Below are 23,332 nucleotides of genomic sequence, written 5' to 3'. Positions count from 1 at the left end.
CCATTTCTGCCCCTTAATAATCTTTCAACCTTGGCTATCACTTAATGCCACTAGGTTTCCTTCCATCAGTAAAACAAGGTGGTTGAGTCCCTTTCAGCTCCAAGTATTAGGATTCTTGTAAGCATAGATATCTGTTCGCTTAAGACTAGTTCTAACCCCCGAGTATGAGAGTCATGAGACACAAATGTTCTCTGAGTTGGAGTCTCTGCTATAAATGCAACCTGATAATGAAAGCAGCAGTAATACCTTAAAAAAAATTATGCACTTCAGTTTGCTTTTACAATTATCCATTTGCAAGTAGCCCTTGAGCATTTTTTGTTGATTCACAGTGGTGGTGTCATGGGGAATACAATTGAGAGAGATTTCTTGGTAAAGTACAGTTCTGAAAATAGCACCAGACATTTCTGAAAATTTTGAATTAACACCCACAAATTGGAATGGCCCGGGGTTTATATTTTGAATAAGCTTACGGCGTATTGTTTATTCAGTCACAAAGATTCTTGCACAGAGTTGAGAACAATGTGAGGAAGTATTCCGTTATTGATGTAATAAAGATGTTGGCTACTGCCTGTCGAGCACAGATGATGTCCCAGAGCCTGTGCCAGGCACGTTACAGACACTATTACTTAGCCACACTGTGACGACAGTATTACTGTTCCTGTATTACACGTGAAGACACTGAGATGCGGGAAAGTGAAACACGCCACCCAGCTGGTGCAGAGTGCTGGAGGTCAGAGTTCTAGTGGGCATCCAGATAGTACTCCAGGTGCCAGACTCTTTTCTAAGCACTTTGCATTTATTAAGCCATTTAATCCTTAGAAAATCCCTGTGAAGTTGGTATTATTATGTTTCTTTTACAGATGAGGAAACTGAGGCACAGAGAAGTTAAATGACTTGGCCAAGGTCTCATGGCTAGTTAGTATCAGAGCGAGAATTTGAAGTTGGGCAGTCAGTGTCCAGGGTACAGGTTTTTATCTACAGTGTCGTGTTGCCCAGCAGCACTGTGACAACTGACAGAAAGACTCCAGAGTTCTTGCTTTCAACCATGTCATTAGAAGTGATACTAGAAGATCAAAATGAATTAAATAAAGAAATTTTAAACTTGTTCTTCCTTATGTTAGGGACAATATTGTGTTTTTAGCCATATTGCACGTGACCTTAAATTCAGCAAAACTAAAAATCCTCTTGCCTGGTCTTTGAATTCTTGAGTTTGGGATCATTAGCAGGAATACACTCTTAATCTCAGGTGTCAGGTCCATCTCGCAAAGTGGATGTCCTCTCTCAATACCCGTGGTTACCAAAAAGCATTAAAGACATCTGAATCTCTGATCGTCGCCTGCTGTCTTGCTGACGCTTGGTTACTCTGCACTGGAACTTTAATGTTTGAAAGGTATGAATTCAAAAAGAGAATTCCCGGTTTGGGGGACAGGGATGAGGTATAAAATTAGTGATGTATTTTTATTCATATTTTTATGAGAAATTTGAGGTAATACTTATTGACAAATGGGAGTGGCCTAGGCTTTATCGTTCAAACGGATTCCTTTATTTTCTGTTATTTGATCAGTTTCTTAACTTTGGGTTTGTATTTAAGAAAAAGTGAAACCCAGTGAGATCTTTGAACACAAGGTAGCCTGAGACTTTCATTGACGTGTGGGCTCCTGGGAGACAAAGCCAGGCTCTGCATCTTGCTTGGCCCTGATGCTGAGCCAGCCGCCAGTGAGCCAGCGGCACTGACCCAGGAGCTGTAAATGACAGAGAAGGGCCAAGATCAACAGATGCAGCATGACTACCTCGCCTCATGGTTATTGAGCTGAGTGCTTGGAAAGTCTTTAGTGGTTTTTCAACTTGAAAAGAACAAATTTGAAATAAATAAATTGATCCATTAACCTGTTATAGGAAGGTTCCCACTGTGCTTAGTACCCCCAAATCATCTCAGTGACTAAGCCACACTGTAATAGATTTTCAGGGTAGTATGTGGACCATAAAATGACCATTAACCAACTTGCTTTGTTTATGAGAGGCAGGCACTTAATGCCACTGGCCTCTTGCTGGAAGCACATTCCACTGTGGTATGTTTCAGCGCTGTGAAGTCATTGATCAGATGAAAATGACCAGTTAGCAAGTAAGTGTTTCCTGGGCTGTAGGCTTTATGAATAATGTGTTCTTCAGTTAAAAACAGCACTTTAAGCAATTGTTTAAACCTAACCATTTGGGAATGAGGGAGAGAGCTTCATGAATAATTTATTTTCAAAAGAAAAGATTAAGGGATCGGAACTTTTTCACCTTCCCAAACCTTTTTTATTTAAGTGAAAATACCTACAAATGATATAGATCCAGATAAATAAAACTCATAATGCATACATGATGTGTGTAAGTTTATATACTTTGACTTTTAAAAAACATTTATTGAAAAATGAGTAGGCATGTAAATACAGTGAGTTTAAAATAAGAACTGAGTATGGAATTGCTGGAAGGGTTGTGAGATTTTAGATGTAACACTGAACATGCATTAGCATAGTGCCACGGGAAAGCTTGAAATATAGTTAATATGTCCTTGTATCGGAAAGGACTCCATCAAAGTAGACCAGTTTGATCCCTTGTGCTTAAACATTATGCTTTCCACTTTCTAAAACAGACCACCGTCTTATAAGAACTGAACGTCCTTGATTCAAGGTTTAAGTATGAGAGTTTGGGGCGGGGGTTAGGTACCAATATCACGATACCAAGATCTCCCCATCCCTTCTCTTGTTCTTATGTCATTAAAAACTCCCACGGTTTTCTGTTTGTGGACCTGATATGTGCCCAGAGTGATTTGCGTCAGTGCATGAAGTTTTCATCAACGAAGGCACAGATGAGCCTGGATGCAGCTTCCCAATCATCATCCCACCACCACCACTGGGGCCTGTTAGTTATTAAGTGATTACTCGGGTGTCAGGCGCTGTTCTGAGCACTTAACACCTTACTTAGTCCTATCAACCTAACAGCCAGGTGCAACTATAATAATTACATGCCCAGGGTCACCAGAGCCCATGTGTTTAACTCTTCCAGCATCTATGCTGCCTTCTCCAATACCTGACGATCAGACCAGGGGTACTTACAAAGGTGGGTAGTCAGCACCATAGAAGGGCACACTCACTTATTCACTGTTTGTTTTTTGACCGCCATAACAAACTGGACACAGGCAAGAACCAAGAAGTATGAGAGCAGGCCTGACATTGCTGTTGTCGGTTTCCCAGACCATCAAAGACCCTCTTCCAGAGCCCATTTGCTTCAGGTTGTCAGGGTAACGCGTTTGGAAACTTGCAGCACACACACTAACAACAGCTCAGATCCAGTTCTTATATAATAGGAGAAGAAACAAAAAAAAAACTATAAATATAAAGCACAAGGGCTTGGGTTGACGCTCATAACTTTAATAAAATACATTGTTTTCATGTTAAGAATAAATATATCTTTGTTTTGAAAAGATATCCATAAAACTGGACAAAATTAAGATGAGGCATCCGAAGAGGTAGCTGTGAGGTATCTGAAAGCTTTGCTAATGAGAAGGAGCACATTCTCGAGGAGTGGTGGACGAATGAGGCCATAGGTACTGTCTCGCACTGCACGGCTCTTGGTGTCAGAAACACTTTTGCCATGATGTAGGCATCTTGATCGTTCCCGTCTTTTTTTGCTTGCTGCTTCCAGGGGCTTTAAAAAATTTCATGTTTAAGATGGTGGGCCTCCTATTTTGAGCCAGTCACACTTGAAAAATATCCCTTGAAATTATTTAAACTTAATTTCTGGCCATTTTGTTTCGGAAATACTAACCTTAGGGGGTCTTTGTTCTCTACACTAAAACTTAATCTATTTGGAAAAATTCCATTTCCCTTCTGTACAGATTGAGTGGACATGGCTCCTGTGAATGATACGGTTGCTATTATCCCTGAACACTGTAAAAATGAGCTTTGAAACTGTTGGGTAGGACCCAAACAGAAAGTGATGTATGGCTCGAAAATGCTTTAGTTGAACATAATGCTTCAATATTTTACTGGTCATTGTGGCACAGGTTTTAGAAATACATGTTTGGGTTTCTAAAGTTTTATTTTTGGATTGGAAACTTTCTCGAAAACCAAAATAGATGAATCAGGTGTGTTTGAATCAGTGCTGAGATGTCATCCATATCTGAAGAATGAGAATTACTAGCTGGTTACTTGAAATCCACATAAAATGAAGCCATCTCACTGTGTACTTCATCCAGCTTTTCCTCTTCGCTGAAGGAAAGAATGCTGAGAATATTTACAAAAATGCGTTTAACTGGGTTATTATTTTATTCCAAAAGTTTTTCAGAAAATACCAAAGAAGCTATTAATTGAGCATAGGATAGCACCCAGCCCGGATTGATCTGAGTACTTCCAAGCATACATTTAAACATAAGCTCATTATCTCTCCAGAGTCTGTGCTTGAAAATAGATTGAGAAGGTTTCTCAAAACCTTGTGGTATAATTTCAGTTACATTTAAACTATGACCAGAATTTATTGTTGGAAAAGCAAGATTCAATAAGAATATTGTAGAAAATGCAATGGAAAAATACAATGAAAACTTTTCTACATGTGACCCTAAGTGGCTCTTAAATGTATCTTTTGGAAGAGTTTATTTGTTCGTGGTGTTTATTAGTAGCCACATTTTAGGAGTCTATGTCTAGGAGCAGGGCAGATTCAGAAGGTTGGAGTTCTGATCCCAGCTTCACCTACAACCAGCTAGAAGGCCTTAAACAAGTCAGCCAGCCTCTCCTGGTGCCCTAGTTTCACTCTCCATAGAGTAATGATTTGGACTAGATATCCCCTGAGTTGCCTTCCAGCTCCAGAATTAGACGATTCCTTTGGGGGCTATTATTATAATCCTTAAATCTGTCAACTCTTGGAATGTATTTCCAAACATGGATTGATTCGCTAAAGTGCCTTCCTCCTTGTGGAGAGAAGAGTGCCAGAAGTGGCCCTCTACATGTCGTCTTTCAGAGCGGGCAGAAGGCCTTTTAGCCTTAGAGGGTTACGGTCCCGGTGGATGCGAATGGGCTCTGCTGTTTTAGCTGTGAAGGGATTGTAGAAAGCAGAGTTTCCCCACCACGAGATCCCTTAGCCAGTTAATGAAGGCAAAAGTTCAGTTGTGTACCCCGCTGCCTTCATTAGGCCCTGGAATGCAGGGGCCAATGGTCAATCATTATTTACAGTGGCAATCTGGAAAAAGTCCTGTTTCCCAGAGCTGTCAGCAGGCCCTTAGCACCTTCATGGAAATGATGAAAAGTTTCTGAGTCATGCTAATTAAGCTTAAATGCTTCACATTGTTTAACAGCAAATAATATTCTACTGTTTTGAACTCTACAAAGAAAGAAGCCTTTGAATTAAGGCTGAAAAATGTCAGAGAGCATTTCGGGCAGGGAAGAAATACTGTTCTGTGGTTGTGATGTGTATTACCCTGAGCCACCCAGACAGCTTGCCTTTCCTTTCTCTGAAACAAGTCGCCATTGTGTTGATTTCTTGCCCGCTGCAGCATATGCAGGCCATTTTAACAGGCATGAGATGGGTTTAAATGTCAAGGAGTTTGCCCAGTGGACAAACCCTCACTTATACTAGAGGGTTAAAAATGCTGAAAAGCAGTTTAACCTCCTTGTTTTGATTCTCATTTAGTTGAGAACAGACCTCTCTAATGGCACCTTTCTCCCATACTCCTGAACTATGGCAGGAATAATTCCATTCATAATTAGGCAGGTATCCAGTTTTAACCCTGAATGTCTCTACAGGCGGTCATTTCCTTGCCACTCCTGGCAGCCTTTCTACTCTGCTAGCAATCCTTCCAGTTGTAAAGTTTTGCCTAATATTTAACCTCAGTGTTCCCTGCTGGAACTCTCTCTTACTATTCTCAATGACCAAGAATAATTGATCCATCTTCACTCAGCAACTTCCATTTGCGTGTTTTAGGAGTAACGGTGTTATCTCATCTCTGTTAAAGACAGACTCTCTCCCCTTGTTGTTATGTCCTTGTACACCTTGTTTCCAAAAAGACTACTGGTTATGTCCATCCTCTATGCATACCTTCCAATTTGTCAGCCCTTTGTTATTATTCACGTTGGTTCTGCACCTGTTTTTAACAAAATGGAATGATTCTCTCTCCTTTTACATGTAATCCTCCCTATTAACACAGTTCCAAGCAATTTAACACCATTGTGTTGTTGACTCATTCACGGGATGATTCACAGCAGTCCTTGTCTAGGACAACTGTGGGATCTGAGCAGGAGAAACTGACATTGTTTCCTTGTTATGAGCTGTGTCTCTAACTCTTGAACACTTGAACTTTTGAAATATTGAATGTGTGTATGCCCATGCACATGCAGATAGGCACACACACATACCACTTGACCGCCATCAGAGCTCGAGTTACCACCTTCATGGGTAGGTGCGTATGGTGATATTTGGAGCATTAAATGCAATGATTGATATGACACAATTGAATCTGAGTTACAGCTACATCTGTTCCTTGTAGCAAATCTTCTGTTTACAGGAGTAGATATCTGAAATTTAAGAATTTAAGTACTCTTGGCTTCTATCTCTAAAGCTATTAACATTTAAATAAATGTTTTTATCTGAGATAACTATTTTATTCTGAGATCTTCAAGTGAAAGACTTAGTAGTTTTGTGCCGTTTAATTACACATGCCCTCTGAACATCCTACTCCGCCACGTCAGGACAGCCTACTCAGCCACATTCATGTGTGATGTCTAGCGGGTAGAGCCCTTCCTGTAAATTTCCTTGATTACTGAATTGCTGTTTCCTAGGGTTCTTGTTAAGACACTCATCTTTATTTCTAAGACTTGATTGTGGTAGTCTTTTCTAGTTATTGGTTTCTTCAGAAATTTCTAGTAGCCCCCATAGACAGTGACAAAGGCAATGTGTTTTATGCCAGAACTGTACTTGGAATAGTTATGCTAAAAGTACAATAGATTCCAGTTATTCACAAAGGTTAAGGAATGAGGTGTTTGATAGATTGAATTTTGAGAATAATTGCCATATGTACCATTCAAAGATGGATAGTCTTTAGAACTGTGTAACTGCTTCTTTGTGCAGGTAGTAAGGTCTTAGGAACTGTATGCTGAATTGACTAGAGCTGGAAGGCCCCTTAGAGAGCATCTAATCCAAAGACGACGAACCGAAGCCAGAAGAGCCAGCTGACTGCCCACTGTGGGCCTATGAGTGAGTAGGAGAACCAGGACGGAGCCCAGATCTTTCCACACCCAGTCCAGGCTGTTCTCAGCCACACACACTGCCCCGCGTGCTTTGGATTCAGGTGAGGTGATGGAGAAAACAGTGGCAAAAGGACCGAGTTACTGGATTATGGGAGAGAGTTTCATGTACTGACTCATTATCATTATCGTAAGCTGTTAGTCCTCTGTGTGTGTGTTATACTAGGAAATGTGCTAAGTTATTTACATGCATTATCTCATTTAGTCTTCAAAACCACCCTCTGAAAGATACAGTTATCATCCTCGTTTCAAGATGAGGGTTGAAGCCCGGTGGTTTGCCACTTAGTAGAGCTGGGACTTGAACGCACCCCGTGGGACTCCCAGTCTTGTGATCTGAATTACAGTACCACCTTCCTGATTTATTCATTGTTCCCTTTCAACATGAAAAGAAAGTATCTCTATCCAAAAATTATTTTAAGGGAAATATCTTGTTTTGGTAGTAATGTACAGGTCTAAATGTATCCAAAGTGTTTTCTGTATTCAGATGTCAGGGGCCGGCCCCGTGGCTGAGCGGTTAAGTTCGCATGCTCCGCTTTGGTGGCCCAGGGTTTCACTGGTTCAAATCCTGGGCGCGGACATGGCACTGCTCATCAAACCGTGCTGAGGGGGTGTCCCACATAGCAGAACTAGGAGGACCTACAACTGAAATATACAGCTATGTAATGGGGGGCTTTGGGGAGAAGAAGAAGAAAAAAAAGGTTGGCAGTAGATGTTAGCTCAGGACCAATCTTTAAAAAAAAAATTTATCTATAAAAAAATCCAAAAAAACAAATGCATGTGAGACTCCTAATGGTCCAGATGGGCAGATGTGGAAGCCAAAAGGGCTTCACTGTACGAGGCCGCCCTGCTCCAGTTCTCCTGCTGCGGGCCTGCTCGGCCTGTCGGGCCGGCATCTCCTCTCAGACTGTCTGTGCACAGATTCACGTCCCTTTTCACGAAAGGTGTGAAGACCGGTCCCAGGCTTCAATGAGAGGACAGAAATGATCATGAAACCAGCTTTGTGCCTGAGCCTTTTGCGCCTGGGATTCCACAGGCACATGTTACACACCACTGCTGCCCCTCACCTGGTTGAGAGCTCAGTGGGACTCGTGGTCTTCCCCACACTGGTGCAGCCCACAGAACAAAGCAAACCAAGTGCTCGTCGCCTGAAGTCCCAAAGGGATCCAGTCTCTTGCCTTGTCTCCCCAAGACTTACTGAAAACCTCTTAATTTGACTCTTGTCCCGTTAATATTTGAGATTAGTGCAGAGGATTCAAAGCATATTCTAAACATTTTTTAAAAATCCACCTTATTGAGGTATAATTTACGTAAAATGCACCCATTTTATGCTGAGTAATTTTCTGTTGTATGTGTATACCACAACATGGGTTGATTTTTTAATGTTAATCCTACTTTGCCTTTCTAGAATACACTTGATCATAACATATTATCTTTTTTATGTGTTGCTGGATTCTATTTGCTAATATTCTATTAAGGAATTTTGTGTCTTTATTTATAAGGAACATCTTATTGGTAATGCCTTTGTCTAGTTTCAGTCAGGGTAATGCTGGCCCCATTAAATGAGCTGAGAAGTCTTCCCACTTCCTCTGTTTTGTGAAAGAGTTTCTGTTAGATTGGTATTATTGCTTCCCTAAATTTTTGATAGAATTAACCAATGAATCCATGTGGGCCTGGAGTTTTCTTTATGGGAAGGTTTTTGATAACAAATTCAATTCTTAAAAAGTAGATATAGGGGCTGCTTCGATTTTTATTTCTTCTTATATCAGTTTTCTAATTTATACCTTTCAAGGACTGTCCATTTCATCTAAGTTGTTTAATTTATTGGCATAAAGTTGTTCATAATATTCTCTTATTATTTTAATGCCTCTAGACTTTCATGGTATCTTCTCATTCATTCCTGATATTGGTAAATTGTGTCTTCTCTTTTTTCCCCCTTGATCAGTTTAGCTAGAGATTTCTCAATTTTATTTATTTTCTTTCAAATTATCTGCTCTTGATTTCAGTGATTTTTCTCTATTTTTTAATCAGTTTTCTGTTTCATTTATTTACAAGCATTATTTCTTTCCTTCTGCTTACTTTGGGTTTAATTTTCTTTTCTTTTTCTGACTTCTTAAAATGGAAGCTTAGATCTTTGATCTTTTAATTTTTTTTAATGTATATATAAGCTTTTTTAAACCATAAATTTCCCTCCAAGAATGGCTTTAACTGCATCCCACAAATTTTGATATATTTTTCTTATAATTTAGTTTAAGATATTTTCTAATTTTCCTTGTGATTTCTTCTTTGTCTCATGAGTTATTTAGAAATATGTTGTTTAATTTCTAAATATCTTGGGGATTTCCTTAATATATTTTTGTTATGGATTTTTAACTTCACCTGTGGTCAAGAGAACACATTCTGCATAATTTTGAGACTTGTTTTAAGATCAAGCTTTTGATTTGCCTTGGTGAATGTTCCATTTGCACTTGAAAAATATATGTAGTCTACTGTTTTGGAAGGTAGAATATATATGTCATTCAGGTCAAGTTAGTTGAGAGTATCATTCAAATGTCCCATATTCTTACTAATTTTCTGTCTGTTTTTTCTATTAACTACTGAGAGAAGCCTGTTACTGACTGTTTTTAGGAACATACACATTTAGGATTGTTGTGTCTTCTGGATAGAGTCACCCTTCCAAGCTTTTATCTCTTTCTCTTTTTTGAATCATTCTTAGGACCATCCCTGTTTGTCAGTGATGGGCTTTGTTCTCCTGAAGTTTTCCCCTTCCTGTGGGCAGAGGAAAGTTTCCTTGGGATCGGATGCCATGGGGGTGGAACGAGGAGGTAGGACTCAGAGGGGCAGTGGTGGCATGGGTGAGCAGAGGGTCAAATTGATTAACTTTATTTCTCCTCTGACTTACAAAATACAAGAGTTTGTGCAAGGATTTGACAAACTGCCACAGGATTTCTCAGCTTAGGGAGATATGATAAATGTTCTTTATGGTTTGGTGAGGCTGCTGTCAACCTGTAGAGGGCACCCTCTGAGAGTTTGTTCAGGGCAAGCAAAGCATCATCTCCCTGTCTCTGGTAGAATCCTAGATTTGGCTCCACTGGGAGAAATTCGTTCTGGGACAATTTTTAACTCCTTTGAAGGTGGCAAAGGGAATTTTGGGGGCAGTGGCCTTGCATGCTGCTGCCTGTGTGAAAGCTATTTTATTTTCTATTCAAGAGACCCTCCTCCCACGCTGAAATTGCACGTTCTCAGATGCACATTCCCTGCAGTCAGCTCCCAAGGTGATTGATCATCCGCAGCCCTTGTTCAGGGTATTGCTGACCTAAACACCCTGGCCCCTCATAGGATGCTTAGCCATTTCTCCGCTCTTCAGTATCTCCAGATGTATGCATGAAAACCTTTGGTTTGTTGTTTTTTTAAAGGTATGAGAGTGCATATTTATTTAGAATGGAAAAAAAATGCAATTTATGAAAACAAGAAAAACCTTTTTGAAACCAAGCTGTTTAATTACCTGCCTAATTCTTAGGGGGTTTCTAAACTCAGTCATTGACAAACCACCTATAGGATTTTTGCCATAACCTTTGGTAAGCTGTTCTGTTATTTACATAGTTTTTTTCTTTAAATAAAGTCATTTTTAAAACTTAGCCTCATTCTAAAAAGTGATATGTGTGAAATCAGGTTTTACTTGCTAGCTATTTATTTTTCTATATACATATATATTTAAATTAAAAATGTTCATCCATATATCACCTAACATCACCTCACGCACCACTTTGTGAATATGCGTGTCACACTTTGGAAATTGTTAGTCTGGAGCCAATGTGAATTTGACAGTGAACTTAGTGAGAGAGAAGAGCAGACTAGCATTGGCAGTGGTCCGAGAAGGAATGCTTTGTGCCTGCAGCTCAGAGATCTGAGTCCCTTTAAGAAGAAAGAGGCAGTAAGAGAAATAGCAGATAGACTGGGGTAACTATTCCTCAGTGAGGCAGATCCTTTCATTATGATTCCATTATTCTGTCTGAGTGCCAAGAATGTCAAAACTAGCCGTATCCACAGTTAAAACACTCCAGGAAATGTTTGTTAAATGAACGATGTTGAGCTAAGTGAGCAGAGTGTATGTAAAGTTTTATTTCATTACCAATTTAGAATACTCATATCACTATTACCCTCAATTAATTTAAGTATTTTTCAATTTGCCATATTTGTTATTCGAGCAGGGGAATTGCGGGAGTGGTTTCATTTGATGAACCTCATGCCATTCTGGGAGGCGACTCCAGGAAGAGGACTGTTTCTGGTTTGAGGAGGCTTTACCAGAGGGACTGTTTCCAGAAATGCAGGCTGGTGTGGGGACACCACAGGGAGTAGTGCAGGGCCCCTGCTGGTCCTTCCCCTGAGGGCAAGGGGAGTGTGTGGTCATGGTCACTGGGACCCAGAATAGAAGAGAGAGAGAGCTGTGAGGAGAAGGATCCTGTCGGAGCTCTAATGAGGGGTGTAGCCAGTTCCTGGTGACTTTGCTGGCAGAATAAATACCAGACCTCACTCTCTTGCCACCTTCCACATCTCCTGTCAGTGCCTCCTTCAGCCAAACCCACCCAGAAACCAAAGGGCAAAGGAACGCATTGACGGGGTCCACATGGCTCAGCCCATTGGGGCAGAGAACACTGTGGAGGAGAGGGTCCGGTCTTGGTGGGGGTGCGAGGCAGTATCTCGTGGGTCATACTCCCACCCAGTGCTCTTTCTGTAAGCTAGTAGGGGCAGGGGGATGTAAAACGTAGGGGATGAAAACATAGCCGTTACTGACCCCCTGCAGCTGGTAACAAAGCTGAAGTTAGGAGTCATAGCCGGCTTCTGCTGTCCCCCAGTCCAAGTCCCTGTTACTGTCTGCTGCTCATCCCTCAGCTGGTAGGGGGATGAACCAAAGCTTCATCGCTATAGGATTAGAGTTCTTGGTGTTTTGTCGTTATTGAGTTGTCACAGCCACCCTCCATGACCTCATGCTTCTCCCGCCCTCTGATTCTCTGGCTAGTGCCTACCCTTGACTGAACCCAAATGGAAGGCCAGAGGATAAAAAGGCTCGTTGATGTAATCTCTGTGTAAGTCAGCCTCCTGGCGCACAGTGTAGGGTGAAAGAGGGTGGAAAGGTGGATGTGGAGGGACACCAGAAAGATGTCCAGCATAGATCCATTCTAGAAGCCAGATCTATTCACTCCAGTCACTCCATACGAAGTCCTATTTTAGGATCAGCAGCAGTCTTCCCTCTTCCCTGTCTGCCTTCATTCGAAAATAATGAAAAGAACTCTACTAACTGAAATGCAGTAATGTGTTAAAATGAGCAGGGAACCAGAATGGAATATTCCCTGCCTTTAATGCTTGTTCTTCAAGCAGTTTTTAGTCTGTGACTGACTTACTGAGTGAGACTTTGTGTTCCTCTAGACACAAGCAAAAGTTCCTAACCGTTTTCTTCAGAAAAAGGCAATATTTGTACACATAAAAGGAACAGCTAATATTGCAAATAATTGCTTATTTTGTGCTAAGTGCTTTATGTGCTGTGTTCTCTCATTTAATTCTCATAATGACCATATGGAGAAGATAGCGTTTTTAGTGTCAATTTGCAGATGAGGAAACTGAAGCTTTGAGAGGTTAAGGGAACTGTCCAAGTTGAGGGCAGAGTGAGAATGGGAGCATCCAGGTCCCTGGGATCCTGAGCCCCAGCCTCAGGCTCTGTTGTGCTGCAGACACTTTCAAGGCATCCACAAGGAAGATTCATTTATCAGGTATCCATTGAGAGCCCGCTGTGTGTCGGACAGTGTCTAGGCGCTGGCGGCGGGGAGCAGGATGGACTGTGCCCTTCTTTCATGGAGTTTTCAGTCTGGTGGGAAAGGTGGGCGTTCAACAGTCAGTCACCCAGATGTGTGGGCTGGATTGTGATCTGTACTCTGAAGGACAAATGAAGGATGCCGTGAGTGATAGCACTGGGCCATCTTGGGGCCATGGAGAAGACTTTTCTACTGAAGGTTTGGTTCGGCAGAGATGTGTGGGGCGTTAGATCAGGAGTGAAGAGTCACGCAGTGAGCACTCCAGGTGGGAACCATAGGTGCGAAAGCCCCCTGAAGCTCCAAGCCAGAGACCCCACCCAGGAATGTCTGGTTTTGTTCTCATTACTTTCCATTTGTCATTATCTCAAGTCTGCCTTGTAACCCAGCTGCCATTAGAAAGGGGAGGCGAAAGAAACAGCCTCACTGTGTTGTTGGATGTTGGATGACATTTTCTGGTTTAGAATTTTTTACTTTTTGTAAAAGAAACAATTACAAAACAAGGTTCTGTTTACTCTGTCTTCTTTATTCAGCCTTGATCCAGTCTGCTTAAATCAGTCCAGGTCACCGAATGTTTATTGAGTGCGTATTATGTGCAAAATCATTGCAGGGACTAGAGGTGGGTAGGCCTCAGACTCTCTCAAGGAGTGATTGTCTGATGAGTGAAAATGAAACTTGAAAGTGCTGTCATATATAACATATTTGTCCTAGAAAGGGAAAAAAATTTTATGGTTTCCTGAAATGTGTTTACCATTTCTGGCTATTGGTATGCATTTGCTTAATGTATTGTTATGAGTGGAACAAGTTATGTGTTCAATGATTGTTAGCATTCTCTTTGGCATTTCTTTTTGTGAAATCTACCATATATGTTCCCAGGACATTAAAACATCAAATATGAACAAAATCTTGTGCACGTGTGCAGCAAACTCTGAATTACTGGAACAGGTCACCACATTAAAGCATTGCCAAGAAGTGCCACATCTGAACGGGCCAGTGTGCACTTAGGAACCGGTCCTCAACTGTGACCGGGCTGGGAAGGGAAGCTGTGGGACTTCAGGGAGGGGTGTAACTTTGCAGTGTGCGTTGGCTGGTTGAAAGTCAGAAGCCCTGGGGTGTGAACTTTTCGCACATTCATCCGCATGCATGTGAGTTCCAAGCGTCGTTTCACCAGATCTGGCAGAGGTGGATTAATGACTCTTGTTCGTTGGTGTTGCTGGAAAGCTTGATGTGGGTGTTTTTCTTGTTTGAGTGTTTTTTTGGTCTGTAACGTCTAAAGACTTGCAGAGGAGGTAGATGTTGAGTGATATTGGAATTCTTTCCCCAGCTTAATACATTGTTTAAATATTTTAAGGAAAATTGGGACCCACAGATGTCTGAATAAATTTTTAATGCAAGAAGGACAGAAATTTAGAAAAACATCTACCTTTTAGTTATTAATAGAAAATAAAATGCAAAACAAGTATTCACTATTTTGCCCCTTCCTGTTACCTACCAAATTTGCACATTAATTGAGAGATGCAAAATCAAAAACCCAACAGGGAATGGAAGGAAATTTAACTTAGTTTTCCTGTTTTTCTGGAGGTAAGCCTGTGGCCTTGAAGGGAAATGGCTTGTAAGCGAATGAAGTGTAAACCTCTGAGGGTGGAGTCCACCTTGATCATCCTGTGTCCCTGGGCTCACTTAGGCACTGAATGGATATTTACTGAATGACTGGGAAGAGAGAAAATCATAAATTGATCTCACTTTGGTTAATACACTACTAAAAAATGTCTCAATTGTTTTATAAATAATCTGGGGAATGACAGAAAGTAAATGTGCTTTTCCTGTGGAATCCTCGCGGAGCTAATACAAGCACTGTGGTATGCCAGAAAGCCCTGGGATGGGGAAGGCCCTGGGACGGGGGTCAGACGGACATTCCGGGCTCAGCTCCACCCACCGCTCGGCCATGCTGTTACCCTGGACAAGTCACTTAGCCTTTCTTCTGTGATTTATGAATCGGGAGTTTGACACTTGCCCTTCTTACTTCCCAAAGCTGGTGAGCGATCACATGAGATAAAAGATGCAAAAGTGCTTTGAAAACTGTAAAACAATGCCTCCTTTCCTGCTCGATCTGATTCTCCTTCAGCAGAAAGCATGGGCTAGACCCATCCCTCCCGCTGTCCGCTTCTTGCAGAAAAGCTTCCTGTGGGCCAGCTAATTCAACTGTTTTCTATCCTTAGTATTTAATATTCCCTGAACACAGTAATTCTTTGCTGAGGACTGTAGGCACCTTATAAATATTTATTAGTAGATATAGTAGGGATAGTTGACAAGCTAAACTCTTTACCTCTCTAACTCATGCTAAATCATGTGTAGGAGGAATTCTGTTTTTATGATGGTATTTACCATGTGTCCTGGTTCGTACATGCCTGTGAACTTGACTGGGCTGTTTGACACTCAACAAGAAGGCAGGCAGGCAGGTTTCTTTATATATGTCAGTATGTGATGGGTCTTGGTGCATTTATTTCAACATTAGGAAATGTAGAGTGGCTTTTGTTTGCTTGCTCAGGTGGTTCTCCTAAATTTGTTCAGGTAACATGTTCACATAGTTCAAAATTTATAAGCTCCTAAGGAGTGAACAGGGGAAAGCTCCCCTTCCACTTCCGTGGCCTGGCCACAGTTTCCCTCCCAGGAAGCAAGTGTTCCTAATCCGGACAGGCCTGTCTGCTGAGGCTGAGTTTCCGTAAAGAGATTTAAGTTTTTGAGTGTCTCTCCTTGGAAGAGAATAACACAGTATGTAGGTAGCTAGCTGGGCAGGGACAGTAAGGGAGTGTGGTGAGAAATGGTGTAGAAATCTAAGCCAGTGCTCTTGTTTCTGTCTGTCATACATCTAGTCGTGCTTTTTGATGTACAGTTTAGAAAATACTTTTAATTTTCTTGATAGAATAACCACAAATCACAGACATGATGTAGATATTTTATAAATCTGAGAAGCTTGACCTAAGTGGAAGAAGTGAGCAAGTTAGGCGCAAGTTTCCAGTCTTATTTCTTCAGTATATTGAGATTGATGGTTGTAGTTTCAGGCAATCTCATTCTCATGAAGTAATTAGACAAACCCCCTTCTGTTTCCACCCACTGGCAAAGTCCTCTTGGTCTCATCATTCTGGACAGGTGTGGAGGAAAATCTTCAATCATTTTCAAGTCGTCCAAATGTTCCCTTTTTGATATCTACTGGGCATTACCCTTTCCCCCAAAATGTGGTTTATTAATATATGCATTCCTAACTTTCAGTTTTGTAGTGGATGGAGATAATGAACAGCATGTATGGTACACACTGTGTGGGGTAAATGCTATTTAAATCTGGTTTGAGCTGCTAAACATCTCACTAACACAGGATCACTGGCTGGAGTCCAGGTTTGTTGGGGTTTATTTCTTTTGAGGAGGGGTCAGATTTTAGAGAACTAAGCCATCTGTCCAGCAAATTATTTTAAGGCTTTAATAACAAATAGTTTGCAACGTATTTTAATGTGTAGAGTAGAAAATTAATGTTTTGAAAAACTGATATCTTTAGAAATGCCTTCCACATTCTGTTTTGCTATCATTTTGGTATTGTAATCCCAATTTGGTAGTGCACGTCTTTGTACTAATGTTTTCGCAGAATTAATTAGTTCATTAAAAGCAACATTTTAAAACTGGCATGTCAATAACGCAGTGCACGTCTGTAGAAGGCTCTTGCGTCTAAGAGGCACTGAGCCTTTCCTGAAACAGATGCCGGGATCGTGTGGCTGCATATTAAGCTGGAAGGCTTTGAAGAATCTCTGCTGTGGTCTTTGAGGTTTGCTCTGCCGAGCTCTCTGGCTGCTCTTGTTCGTGACTTTTGATGGCTAAGGTAATGAACTCTCCAGCACCTCAAATCTTCATCTGCTGAAGAGAACTTTGCGTTTTAGTTGTTTCATAACTGCCCAACTTGGGTCTCCATGGCTTACTTTTAATGTCCTGTCTACTCATTCAGCAAATATTTAAGGAGTGTCTCGTGGTTACCAGGCCCATGGCAGGGTGCTGGGATTCAGCGCTGAAGAAGGCAGTCATGTCATCCTGCAGAGAGTCCTTTTGGAGAGAGAGACATTAAGCAAATAACCACTCGAAAAACTGCTTAATTACAACTGGGACAGGAGACACAAAGAGAAATAAAAAGTGCCACAAGAGGTAGGATGAGGTGCGCTGACTGATGGGGGCTGAGGGGAGCGTCAGGGAAGGCTTCCCTGAGGAAGTGTCATTTAAGCTGAAACCCAAAGACTTGAAGGGTAAGCGGGACTGCCGGGACGTGGGGGTAGAAGTAGTTGTGAGAAGAACCCTCCAGGCAGAGAAGGCAGAATGTGCACAGTGTGCAGGGCGGGGCAAGCCTGCCCGGGGAGTGGAAGGAGGCAGCCGGGCAAGGCTGGGGCAGGAGCAGCAGCTGGACTGTGGGCCTCCGGGGCCCTCTTCGGGCTCGAGACTTGAGTTCTCCACCGAGCTGTGCCTTAAGCAGTGGTAGAGAAAGCAGGCAGCTCTTTCCACAAGCAAGGAGTTTCTGTAAAGAAAGCATGGGTGATGTGGCTTTAGGGGACAGAAATGGTGGCTCACTATCAATGAGCTCGAAGGCTTTGGAAGTGGGTCCTTGACTTTGTTGGAAAGATTAATTAGCAGCGAGAGACAGTTGTTTAAAAACAAACAAACAAACAAACAAACATGATCCTTGGGCTCCAGCGTGGAAGTGTGATTTTAAGATGATTAGAACCGTTAGATGCATTGTGCCCCCTGTACCACTTCACTCGTGTTCGCTTCTAGGCTGTAACAAATATATGTATTTCTAAAATGAAAGTAGCGTTATTGAAACATACAATTTACCGTTCAGAAGGCAACAAAGAAGAAAACCAGATGCCTTACTTCTAGAACAGGTCTAGAGCAGTTATTCTGAACTCGGGGTTCGTGAATGGACTTTAAGCTGATCAGAACAGACACTGCACTTGATCTTAGCCAAAAGGTCAAGAACCAATTGTGGATGGACTTTAAAGGGCCTCCTAGCTGCAGTAAATGGTATGTGAAATGTTATGCAGACATGTATTTTAGTCTTTAGTACATTCTCAAATGCATCTGTGACCCAAGAAAGATTTTAAAATGCTGATAAAAGACATCGGAAAACCCGATAGTCTTTTACGTGTTTGCAGAAGGCCTTGGAGGTGTTGGAGGAGATATTTGTGTGTCATTCCCCAAGGCTGAAGTGGGGTAATTGGGTGGAGATACTGGTAAGTGGATTTGAAACAGCCTGGTGGTCCAACAGTACAAGAGGCTGCCTTGTGATGTATGTTACCAGGGTTTTTATGTACACCTTCTCTTGAAGATGCTGTTAAATTCCTAGATTGGCAGGGACCTTGGATGAGAGGACCTCTGAGGTCCCACGGTTGTTTAGTTCTCTGATTAAGGACATTTAAAGAAACAGGCCAAGCTACTTGAAGAGAATCAGAAGAGGAGAGCAAGGCTTGTAGGGCTTCAGAAATTAACATTGGAAATCTGAGAATGGCCTGATTGTTTCGGATGCAGCAGAGATGTTGAAGTAGTTTAGACTAAAGCTTAGTCCTGAGGAAGCTTACAGAGACCTTGAGAAGAATCATTTGGATTGCAATGGGAAAACTGCATCAGAAACCATTGAGAGTCTGACTGTAAATGGGGAGCAGGGCAGGGGGATAGAATTCTCTAATTGCTTAAAAGTTAATTTTCTGCCTGAAAATATTGAAGTGATGAATCACACCTTGATGGGAACTTGTGATTTCTAAAAGTTGGCTTTTCTAGCCTGGCTCTTGAACCATCTAGCCAGCTCATTGGCTGAGTTCTTCAAGGAGGAGAACCAAGCAGCTCTCCGTTTTCGAAAGGCCTCTGTAATGTAAATAGGAACAGCAATCTTTCCAAGTTATTACCCTGTTAACAGGTTGACAGATATGTGCAAATTGTGACTCACTGCTCAATTTGGCACTAAATTAATGTCTTTCCGCACCACGTCTGCGCAAGTGTACACCAGTCACTGCTGCTGTGTCACTGCCTGTTTGCCTCTGTTCCAAAGGTAAAAATTAAAGTAATCTGATGCTGCCACAGAGCAGAGTGTAGCATATGGTGGAAGTGTGGGAGGAGAGCACGCTGTTCCTACCTGTCCTCAGCCCTGCACGCAAAGTGGGCCGCCACATGTTGCAGAGCTCTGTGCAGACGCCCGCGGGGCACGCCGGCTTGAAGCAGCATCCTGGGAAGTACTGCCAAAGAGGTGGCGCGGCGGTGACCACCCCCATACCGACCCCACCCTCGGCGAAAAGAAAGTCGCATTTCGTCTCCGCCTTTTGAATTTCCGAGCTTTCCTTATTTCTGTCAAGTCACTAGTGGGGAATTTGCATTTGAAGTTTGCCTCTATTTGAAAATGAAATGTTTTGATTTTTGCTTCCAGGATTTAGACATTGTTTTCCTCAGTTAGAGACGCAACTGCCTCTCTCTTTCTCTTTTTGGCAAATACATAATGTCACCTGTAAAAAGGAAATTTGCATCTCCTTTATGTTAGGCATGTGAATGAAAAACAGTCTCCTTGAAATTCATTTTTGCTTAATAAAATCTTTGGATTGAGTTTGCTGAGCTTTATCTGAGATCACAGGTTGGGGAGGAAACGAAAACTACCTCCCCAGACCTCCCACTTGTCCTATGTCGATGGCAGGTATTTTTCTTAGGAACTCTTTTTCTCCTGCCACTGCTTTCCTTTACAAGTAAAGAGCTCATAGATAAAGGAATCCAGAAATGGCAAGGAACATTTGTTGTCTGCCCATTTAGAACTCTGACCCTTACTAAAAGCAAGCAAAGTTGGGCAATTGGCATAGAATCCTAGAAATCTACACACTCAGGTTGGTTTCTGGAATCATCCCTTAACCTACCCATTCTCCTATTTTCCTAGCCTACTAAAGAGACAAGTTTTCCAGAGAGTATTTTGAAAAGCTTCAAGGTGAAAGGTACAAGGGAAGCAAATTATGATGTTACCTTTGTACTGAAGTTCTGCATATTCATTTGCATTCCGCTGTCCAGAGCTATGATGGCTATTGATTGAGGACGGGTTCAGAAGACATTGCCTCCCTCCTCCCCCCATTAGCATATACTTAGCAATGACCTCCATTCACACAGGACAGCGGATTTTTGCTTCCTGCTGAGTCTGGGGTAACTGGGTTTCAGCCACATGCATAGTTCTAGAATGTTTCCAGTGACCTGGTGTACACTTTTGACATGAAGTTTGCTGTGTGTCTTTCACCATTTCAAGAAACATCAGACAGTGATGAAAAATGTGTTACTTTCCTCCTTTCTTCATCTTTTCACCTCTTTTGTAGCATTCAAGTTTAGAACCACGGTTGTATATTGTGAAGCCGTAAATCTAGATCGGGAGCGAGGGAGATGATGTGGTGTCTTAGTCAGTCTGTTTCTTAGCCATCCAGGAAAGCTTGTTTTCTAAACCATTTTAAAAATGAACAGAATGGGGCCTTACCTTTAAGAAATACCTCTTGTTCTTTCTGAGCTGGTTGCTTTTTTCATGCCATATCCTTGTCTTCTGGTCCTTTCTAGAGATGGAAGATAGCTGTTTGGTACTGAGTTTGTAAAGCCACTTGCGTGCTTGAAGAATATCAAAGTCTCCCCTCAGCCCTCTTTTCCCCGGGAGCAAATAGCCTCCGAGGCCCCTCCACCTCTTCTCGTGCATCTGTGCTCTGATCTTCTTCCGTCATTGTTATTTACCACTGGGCCTTCTACAGCTCTTCCCCTTCCTTTTCAACTCTAAATTTAAAACTGTACATAGCATTCTCTAAGGAAAACTCAATAGGTTAATCAGTAAGATTACTTTCTGACTTTCATAGCTGATACGTTGATGTTCACTTTTTAACAAATGGCATCATGTTGTCTACCGTCTCTCCTGAGCGCCAGGTCTCAAACTAAAATCTTTTCGTGCTGTGAGTGGAGAGCTAATCTCCCTCTTCCCCCAAGAGAACAGAGCTTTTATATGTCCCTGATCTAATGGACATGTAATTCAATTTGTCATATCCAACGGATATGAAACCCAATGCAAACCCCTTAATAGACAGTTTTGCCTCTCAACTCTTGTATTATACATCCCCTTTGTGTCCAGAGTGATTGGATGGTGAGCACAAATGCTGGTGTGATTTTATTCTCAAAGGATCTGAGCCAGACCCAACTCTGTTGATGCCTTCACAGTAAGTGTCCACCGTCGAGGGACGGGGGCAATTCATCCTCATAAGAGAGGGCATTTTTGCAGAATAGGTCCATGATGTACCAATAAGAGTCTTTATAATTTTGGAGTCCTTAGTATGTGCCCGACAGCATGCTGAGTGCTTAATGTCAGTTATCTCAATGATTACTAAACCTTAAGAAATGTAGATTCCATTTAGGACGGAAGAACAGAGAGGGCTCACTTTCAGAGGGATGTTTCCAAGAAAAAAATGGAACGGAAAGATTGTCTACTTTTGACTATAGTGAGAGAAGTTTTAGAGTCAGGTAGAGAGTTTAGGGATAAAATTATAATAGGTACGTAGAAAACTAATCAAGTGAAAATGAAGGTAAAACAGAAAGCTTTATAAGTAAATAAATGTACTCATGAGCCACTCACTGTATGGCTCAGCTCTTAAGAAATAGATGCAGAGATATTAGAATGTAACACATCAAGTACCAATTTAAGCAAAAATTATGATATAACTTGAATTAGTTAAGAATCCAGCCAGGAAAACAAATGATTTCACGTATTAAAACAGAAGGAATTTAATCCAGGGAATTGGTTATTCAGGTGATTGAGATGAGAAACCAAACAGGGGACAGCAAAGTGACCAGAGCTGAGCAACAGCAGGAAGCTGCTACCATCTCTGGACCAGAGGGACAGAAAGAGGAGCCTCTGTAGTTGGAGCCCAGTAGCCAGGAAGATGACAGAGCTAAATGCTGATCTATAGAAGAAAGTCACTAGGTCATGCTTTAAAATGAAAAAGCTAGAACTGGCATTAAAAACACATCTTGCAGACATACAGAAGTAAATACCAGAAGAAATCACTAAAAAATGGTTGGCTCTGAAGGGCAATAGGAGGAACAAAGGAGTAGTACTTTTCATAAAAAGCCTTGTAAATCCCATTTGCTGTCTTAAAAATGTATTCCATTGAAAAAAACAAAATTCAAAAGAAGATTCTTTAGTACACTGTAGATTTGCATTTCTTTGACTAGGGTTCCAGTTCATACATCTGTGTTTCTTTTTTCCACTTAGATATGTTGATGATGTGATCAGCCGCATTGACAGAATGTTTCCTGAAATGTCTATCCACTTATCCAGACCCAATGGAACGTCAGCAATGCTTCTGGTAAGTTCTACCTACCTATAGGGACCTGTGGAAGAAAATTGACCTCAAGATTACATCTCTGTTTCTGTGTTGTAGGATCTATAGAATGGACATTAAATCCCAGTTGGATGGTGATTAGCATGTTTCTCTTCTCTACTGGCATTCTGTAGGTTAAAAATCCTACACGTTGAAACCTTGCTTTTGAACGAAATACAGAGCCTATCTCAGTTACCCAGGGAGGAAACACACTGTGAGGCCATTTCACCTGTAAGTCAGTCCGTGATGTTCTGGTGCATCTGTTTTATATTGTCCCAGAGGCAATAGTAATGCTCAACTGATGGATCCTGCTAAAGAAAACACCCTCTTAAAACAGAAGCAGGTTCTGTGGAAAATCATTTATAAAATCCCTTATGTATTTGAGGAAAGTGTTCTGAAACCTTATGGCTGCTGACTTCCGATTTTGTTGTTTCATTTTGGTTTGCTCTGAGCAAGTTGACTTCATAACCTCACCATTGATGTTTGTATTTGCATGAATTCACCAAAGACAGGTGTGTTTGGGAAATACAGTGGAATAGAAATTACAGTAGTAATTAGAAAGGCATAGAGACTTCAGTGATGATGAGCTTTTCTAATGCTCTGTGTGATAATGTACACTTGAAGGATTCTTTCCTGAACACCAATTTTGAGGAGCCACCACGTTTTACGAAAAGCAGCTTAAGTGGGTGAGAAGGTGGGTCTGGATGCAGCAGGGAGGTGAGCTGCAGGGGGGAGTGTTTGTCACGTCTCGTCTGTTGCTGCTGCTTTGGGGCCTAGTGTGAACTCCCCATATTTTAGCATTTTACTTTGTAAAATCATAAATAGCCAGTCACTCAGGATGAGTTACTCC

At 41.6% G+C, this 23,332-nt stretch overlaps 1 protein-coding gene and 1 pseudogene across 3 annotated transcripts in view; one reads left to right on the top strand and one right to left on the bottom strand.

Moving 5' to 3' along the window:
• MED27 (mediator complex subunit 27) overlaps positions 1–23,332 on the top strand; it is a 198,435-nt gene that overhangs the window by 105,938 nt on the left and 69,165 nt on the right. For all 3 annotated transcript variants that reach the window (XM_070595378.1, XM_008524281.2, XM_070595377.1), the window contains exon 4: positions 22,374–22,467. In XM_070595378.1, the coding sequence (XP_070451479.1) occupies positions 22,374–22,467 (94 nt within the window). The remainder of the gene's footprint in view (positions 1–22,373; positions 22,468–23,332) is intronic.
• On the bottom strand, positions 17,896–18,096 carry LOC139079781 (U2 spliceosomal RNA; annotated as a pseudogene).

This window comes from Equus przewalskii, chromosome 26 (assembly GCF_037783145.1).
Source record: "Equus przewalskii isolate Varuska chromosome 26, EquPr2, whole genome shotgun sequence".
Taxonomy (NCBI): domain Eukaryota; kingdom Metazoa; phylum Chordata; class Mammalia; order Perissodactyla; family Equidae; genus Equus; species Equus przewalskii.
This window is presented reverse-complemented; position numbering and strand designations above follow the sequence as displayed.